We start from the raw sequence: 7,891 nt of genomic DNA on the forward strand, positions 1-7,891 counted from the left end.
ACATCAATGATTTCATTAGATTAATCCTCTCTGCACACAACCAAAGCTTATAATGTTTTACTGGGGTGTGTTTGTGTGTGTGTCTGTGCTGTCTGAGGGGGCTCGTTAGTGCTTAATTACTCGTTAGTATTAACAAGGAGGCTGTTTACGAGTGTTTGGAGGGGTGCTGGATGTTTTTTTAACCACTTCCTGTAGGGTCAGAGGGGTCCTACGCACTGAACCTTTATGAGCCGAACCCGTACTGGGAAACACCTTCATTATCGCTCTCGTTCTTTCTCTTTCTTCACTGTGTTCATTCATCTCTCCATCCAGCTCCACCGCTCGTGTTTTATTGGTCTGCTTCTGATGGCCTTTCTTCTAGTTTCAGACGCCATCAGTCAAATTAGACTGAGCAGACTTTTGCTTAAATTTGCTGTAGCTGGAATCATTTCCTGAGTGAATATTTTTTGGAGAGCAGCACTTAAAACAGGCGTCATGGTAAAATGTCCTAATGTATACTTACGGTATCTTGCATCACCAGGATCATTTTATTTTGAAAGCATTCACTTGAAATAAATGTCTCTAGGCAAAAAAAGTACAAAATTGTATTGGAGCATCTCGAGCTAAAATTAATAGAGACTTTAAACTTGATATATCCATTTTGCAGTTATCAGTTGTTATTTTATGCACACACAGACAGCCATTCAAGATTTGTAATGTTTTTAAAAATGTCTCTGATGCTCATCAAGGCTGCATTTATTTGACCAAAAATACAGTAAAAACTGTTATATTGTGAAAAATTATTACAATTTAAAATAACAGTTTTCAATTTGAATTTATATTAAAATGTAATTAATATCTCTGATCAAAGCTGTATTTTCAGCATCATTCCTCCAGTCTTCAGTGTCACATGACCTTCAGAAATCATTCTAATATGCAGATTTACCGCTTAAGAAACATTTCTGATTATTATCAATATTGAAAATGGCTGGCTGGGGTTTAAAAGAACCGCATCTGTTTGAAATAGAAATATATTTTTTAAAATTATAAATGTCTTTACTGTCATTTTTTTATCAATTGAATGCGTCCTTGATGAAGAAAAGAAATAATTTCTTTAAAAGCATAAAAATCTTTCTGACCTCAAAATTTGCTGCAATCACAGTTGATAACATAAAAAGGTAAAGAAAAAAAGTTACTGTATTTTTGCTGTATTTGGTTAATGAAGCTGGTGTCCGCAGTTTACTCTTGTCATTATTTATGCAAATGCTAACGAGGGACACAAAAGCCAGCTGTTTTATATGCACAATTGTTCTACGCTGCATAAAAAGTGTAGTAGGTCTGTTTAATTAAAACAGTGTGTAGGTTATACAAAGGTTTAGGAAACAAGGTGGTAGATTATCTACTCTGTTAGTTATGTACTGAGCTGAAGCAGCTTTACTAATTCCAGGTAAGAGTATTAATGGATCACCAGAGATCTCTGTCTGTGTGTCTAAATATTACAGCTTTTACAGTATGTTAGCAGACGTCTGATGCAAGATAATTTCTTATTAAGTCTTTAAAGCCTACTGTATCTTATTTACATATATAGGCACATTTCTAAGGCCTTTAAATGTTCAAAACTTCTGAAAAACCTGTTGTACATGATCTGCACGTTAGAAGGATAGTGAATGATTTAGTTTCATGATACGTTTTAAAACCGCAGCACTTTGATCATAAAATTAAACCTTTAAATTTCATCTCAGTTAGACATTATATGGAGATATAGAGTAACAGCAACTGATATTTAAATGCATTTTATGTAAGCAGTCTGTTATACTGTTGTAAAGATCATTGATTTACATTACAAACTGTCAGTTTCATGTTACTTTTTAGCATTTAAATATCAGCACCTTATTTGCTGAGATTGTTTTTCACACTTCCATGAGTTTGCGCTCCATATTCTCACTACATCATATTATATGAGCCATAAAAGCCTGATGTGTTAAATATGACAAGACATAAAATGGTTTTGACACATGGATTTTATAGATTTTTTTATTTAGTCTAAAGGTTTAATATACTGTTAGATTTCAAGATCTTTAAGAATATTATTTCATATGTCAGGCTTTACTGGGTTAAAATGAGTCTTTGACTTGAAAATGAAAATGTTGTATTTTTGTTTTCCAGGTTAAACCAAATATGAAGCAAGCCGTGCTATGTGAGTTTTCCACAGCATAATATCCATTAGAGGTGTTGCTTTGTTCATTTTGAATATTCAACTGAATAGTATTTTTTTTCTTGCATTATTTCAGGTGTGGCGTCACTATGCAAACGCATCATCACCACAAAGACAATGACCTCTGAACCCAGACTCAGCCAATCAGAGAGAGTTCAGGGATTTGAGTTCCTGTGGGTTGCTTGAGAAGGAAAATGTTTTGTTGTTTTTAAGTGTTTTTTATGCTTCTTTGTTTTGAGATAGAGTTGTCGTTTTAAGGGGTCTGTGTCGCAGACCTGCTAATTTGACTAGCTATGCTCGTTTGATTTTGTAGCTGATTTTGTTCAAGTTTGAAAGCTTTTGAAAGACAGATGTGTCAAGAACGAGACTGAGGTGGGAACGGAATGCAATAGAAAGTGATGCATGATTGAAGGACAAGTGTGATGAGTTGATTGGCTGGCTGAGGTATGTGGGCGTGGTTTGTTCGGTGTGGGTGTGGTCATGTTGAATTCAAAGACACAGTTGCCACAAATGCGGTATAGTATAAATGACCTTCTAAAGGAACTAAATTAAAGAAGTGTCCAGTTCAGTACTGTAATTTATATTCGATTCACATTTTTATTTATTTTCAGCAGGCGGACCGCATATTAGCAGTGTACATTTGAGGAAATATTTTCAAATATTTGATTTCAGATTTTCAAGTCCAATAAAGCATTTGCATATATTTAAGAACAAATTGATTTAGTTTTATAGATTTTTGAACAGGTACTTTAATAAAGAGGCAGATTATGAACTGTGCTCCTATTTCTGGAGTTTTACCCATTGTTAATTTTGAAGCAGTGTTTGTAGTCAATATTTCCTGTGAACGGACATTTCTTAGCTACAAACATTGCACACACACGTCTGATCTGCTGTGTTTTTCTGGAGGTGTGTGTGTGTGTATTTGTGTGCCTCTCTATAGTTGTGTGTTTGTGCAAAGCTGGAATGTAAATCAAATTGATGCCTTCATTTAATTTTAATCTTCGATATCTGCCAAAAATGACTTGTTGATTTAGTTTGTTTGAAGTCTTTCATCTTGTTATTTACTCGTATAAAATTTTGCTGTGTTTTTAGTTCGTGCCAAATCCATTCTTGGACACATCTGTTTCTAGACCTCTGTGTCGTATGATTCTATCTGCGGTACACAAGGCTTAATGACATCACTTCCTGTGAGCTCTTCTGTGAAAGCTGGCTGGTTTGGTGGATGTGATCATTACAGTGCCGGTAACTGCAATGTTTCGCTTTTTCCACCAAACTAATTTTTCATATTTTTTAAGAAGCAAATTTTGCAAAAATGAGGCTGTGATTTAAACGCATGTGATTTAATGTGAGGGTTTGTTGTGTTCAGAATAAATGATATTATAATAAAAATTAAAAAGACTGGAGTATTTTCTTTTAAGTTTTCTTTTAATATAAAAGCCAGTTTCCCCCATGGAATAAAAAAAAAAAAAAGACTTTAGTTTTTTCTTCTAATAATAATTATAAGAAGAAAATTCAGAGAAGTCAAGATTGTGAGAACAGAGGTTTGCCATACTTTGTATTTGTTTCTTTAATTTTGTTTGTGTAGTTTCCCTTCAGGTCCCTTAAAGGCCTTCAGTGTAATATGATGCTCTCAGTGGTTTTCGGCCAAAATTGCATACTACATCTATGCACTAAAATCATGCGCTTCTCTGAGGATGGGACCGTATATATACATTTATGTACACAATATTTGTAGGGCAGAATGCCAAGATCCAGATGCTTCCCTGTTTGCATGAGTTTTTCCTGCACGTTTGTTCTTCTCTCGTCACAGAGAAGTGAAATCTGAGAGCTGTAAACTCCTGAGTACCTGTGTGACAGACAGAGACGGCCAGGAAGAGGGTCTTGATACTCTACCAGCGTGGGCAGGCATGCTGTGGAGTGAATTTTAATGAGAGCAACATGAACAGATGTGTACTCTGGGGGAAATCTGTGTGTGACAGAACAAGATGCTGCAGAGATTCACTCAAGGACACCATTGCTCGTCTGTCTGTCTCGCTCTCTTGCAGTTCTATTAGTGGTGTTTTGGCCCTTACAGTGAGGGACAGTGGACTACCAGTACAGTGATGGTATCAAATGTTAATATTTTGATGTATACAGTGGTACTACAATTAGCATTTTTTAAGTAATTTTAAAGAACACTGTGATAAATGTGGAAAAATGTGTGTGTTTGTGTGAGTGTATGTCTTACCACAAACTTTTGAAAGGTAGTGTATAATGAATTTTACAAATATATTAAACAGTAAAAAATGGTTTTCTAATATAGGGGGTTGGGCTTAGGGCGGGGGGGGGGGGGAAGTATCAATTATTATATTATATTTTTAGGCTATATTGATTTATTATATTAATTTAAACTACGTGTTTATAAAACTGTTTTCTCTGAGTAAAAATAAGGGTCGTTTTTGGCTTTGGACTAATACAAAAGCACAGAAGGGCTTATTGAAAATTGCAAATTCATTCTCTCTTCATTCTTTAGCTTTTCGCAAGGAATGTAGCCATTTCTCCAGTAACAGCAGTAAACAAAGTATACTTTATAAGACTCCAATAAGAGTGCTCTTAGAAAAAAGGGTTCATTGGGGTTCTATATAGAACCATAGGGTTCTTAACTCAACTCCAAAGAACCTTTTATGCTAAAATGACAAGAAAGATACCAAGATTTTTGGAGAAAAACTGAAATGGCACTCTTCTTGTGATATTGATTCACTACAAAATGATATAAATATATACATTTTCTAACCCCCATACCTTGAATTTTTTTTGATCATTCACTTGCATTCATAAATACATTAAGAATACACAGAATAATGCAGTGAAAGAACGCACTCAAAATGCACATGCGCACTAGTATGACTAACTTTACATTAGCCTAGATGCGCGCACTTTTTAGGCACAATTTGTTTAGTTTTTGAATATACTTGATACTGTTAAAAGGCACATCATTAAAACCAAAAAAACGAGTTCACATATCACACCTAAATGCGCTTGGAAAACGTAATTAGAACTAGCTACTAAATTAGTTAAAAATACCTATCCATATACAGCTATGATTCGCGAACCCCAAACTGATTCAAATGATTTGCAAACCCACTTTGAACTGCCGATCTGACTCACATGATTCGCGAACCCCAAACTTATTCAAATGATTCGCGATCCCGCTCTGAACTCCGGAATTGACTCAAATGATTCGCGAACCCGCTTTGAACTCCCGAACTGACTCACATGATTCGCGAACCCGCTACGAACTCCCAAACTGAATCAAATGATTCGCGATCCCCAAACTTATTCAAATGATTCGCGATCCCGCTCCGAACTCCCGAACTGACTGAAATGATTCGCGAACCCGATTTGAACTCGCGAACTTATTCAAATGATTCGCGATCCCGCTGCGAACTCCCGAACTGATTCAAATGATTTGCGATCCCCAAACTTATTCAAATGATTCGCGATTCCACTCCGAATCAAATTCGAACTGACTCAAATTATTCGCGAACCCGCATATGTGCCAGTGTTTTAATGTCTGTAGAGAAACAGAACTCTACTGTAATATCAAAGTAGATGTTTTAATTACTTTTCTCACTTGTTTTAAACAACAGCGTTTAGTTTCATCCAACTTCAGTTTATTTCAAGGTTTAAATTATGTCTGATTCTCTTTTAAGAAATCTTTGACCAGACTGCTATTGCTTCATTTTGACTTCCCACCTTTAAAAGATTTGGTTATTTTTCATTCATAAACGCTGGCCTTCCTTTGTGGACTCAATTTTAATAAAACCAGCAGAGATAATATGACTGTAGACTAGATTTGTTCCTGTAGGATTATATAGATTTACATTTCAGATTTATATAAATACAGCTACAATTTGTAATAATACATGTGAAGTGATTCAGGGATGTTACAGTTTTTATCAAATGCTTAAAGGGTTAGTTCGCCCAAAAATGAAAATCATGTCATTAATAACTCACCCTTATGCTGTTCCAAACATGTAAGGCCTCCTTTTATCTTCGGAACACAGTTTAAGATATTTTAGATTTAGTCCGAGAGCTCTCAGTCCCTCCATTGAAGCTGTGTGTATGGTATACTGTCCATGTCCAGAAAGGTAAGAAAAACATCATCAAAGTAGTCTATGTGACATCAGAGGGTCCGTTGGAATTTTTTCAAGCATCGAAAATACATTTTGGTCCAAAAATAGCAAAAACGACGACTTTATTCAGCATTGTCTTCTCTTCCGTCTCTTTGTGAGAGAGAGTTCAAATCAAAGCAGCTGGATTTCCGGTTCGCGAACAAATCATTCAGTTCACCAAATCGAACTGAATCGTTTTAAACGGTTCGCATCTCTAATACGCATTAATCCACAAATTATAAAAAAGCTGTTAACTTTTTTAATGTGGCTGACACTCCCTCTGAGTTCAAACAAACCAATATCTCGGAGTAATTCATGTACTCAAACAGTACATTGAATGAACTGCTGTGATGAACACGGAGCCGAGCCAGATAACGAACAATAGACTGACTCGTTCACGAGTCAATTTGCATTTTGTGTGTGCAAAGTTTTGTATGAAAGGTTTTGAAAAAAAGAGGCAAAGTTTTACTAAAAATGTCAATAAAATTGCATTGAAAATCTGAATTAAATGATGTTTATGCATTATATATATATATATATATATATATATATATATATATATATATATATATATATATATACGTACACACAAACTGTAAATCATCAAGGAATCACTGTATACTGTATTTAATCCCTGATTCTGATAGTATACTATTGAAAAAATTACAAGATCCAGAATCAGGGATCATTAAATATACAGTGATTCCTTGAATAAATATGAGTGCTGCAAGTTGCAAACCATTCCTTGAATAAATATGAGCACTGCAATTTTGCAACTTGCAGCGCTCATATTTATTCAATTAAAACCATAGCCTTTTGAAATGTAAGTTATATTTCAATTTACATGTGTGTGTGTGTGTGTATATATATATATTTATTTTTTATTAGATTTTTTTCACCACCTGAGTTTTCTCCTCCCATTTCTACCAGTGATCCTTTCCTTCCCGCTGTCATTACTGTTGTAGGTTGCCAAGTTGAGGGGACAAATGGGTTCAAACTTCAATGTATCTATTTAGTAAGAAGCATGTGTTTCATACAAAATCTGGCAACTGGAAAACCTTGGCATAGATAGATAGATAGATAGATAGATAGATAGATAGATAGATAGATAGATAGATAGATAGATAGAATGTATAGGTGCAATGATATAGATATAGTAATTTATATGTACAATGATAGATTTAGGCAATATTATTATTAATTTACTTTTTTTCTAGTAATTTTGTAATTAAAGCACACACTCACAAAAGAATTTGGGTACACTATATATTTTATTGAATTAATTGGAACAATCCTTATATAGCTTGTTATAGCCGAAAAGACCCTAAATGACCTTATATGGTGCTTCCCTCACAGAGTCATTAGCTGTAAAAATCAAGCTGTTGCAACCATCATGAAAGTAAAACAAGAACATAACACCGATATATTTAATCAGACGGTGAAGCAAGTTCAAGATGACTGAAAGAAAAAAATCTGCTTTTGTGATAAATCGATCTGCCTGTGACGTCACTGGTGAGCTTAGATTTACGGGCTCTAGGACCCC

The 7,891-nt window shown here is 34.8% G+C and overlaps 1 protein-coding gene across 4 annotated transcripts in view; it reads left to right on the forward strand.

Annotated features, from left to right (window-relative positions):
• The window catches only part of LOC113075545 (dystrobrevin beta-like), a 30,446-nt gene extending 26,856 nt beyond the window's left edge, over positions 1–3,590 (forward strand). For all 4 annotated transcript variants that reach the window (XM_026248221.1, XM_026248222.1, XM_026248223.1 and 1 more), the window contains 2 exons: positions 2,146–2,176; positions 2,271–3,590. In XM_026248221.1, the coding sequence (XP_026104006.1) occupies positions 2,146–2,150 (5 nt within the window). In that variant the 3' untranslated portion in view covers positions 2,151–2,176; positions 2,271–3,590. The remainder of the gene's footprint in view (positions 1–2,145; positions 2,177–2,270) is intronic.
• The last annotated feature ends 4,301 nt before the right edge of the window (positions 3,591–7,891 follow it).

This window comes from Carassius auratus, unplaced genomic scaffold (assembly GCF_003368295.1).
Source record: "Carassius auratus strain Wakin unplaced genomic scaffold, ASM336829v1 scaf_tig00017156, whole genome shotgun sequence".
Taxonomy (NCBI): Eukaryota; Metazoa; Chordata; class Actinopteri; order Cypriniformes; family Cyprinidae; genus Carassius; species Carassius auratus.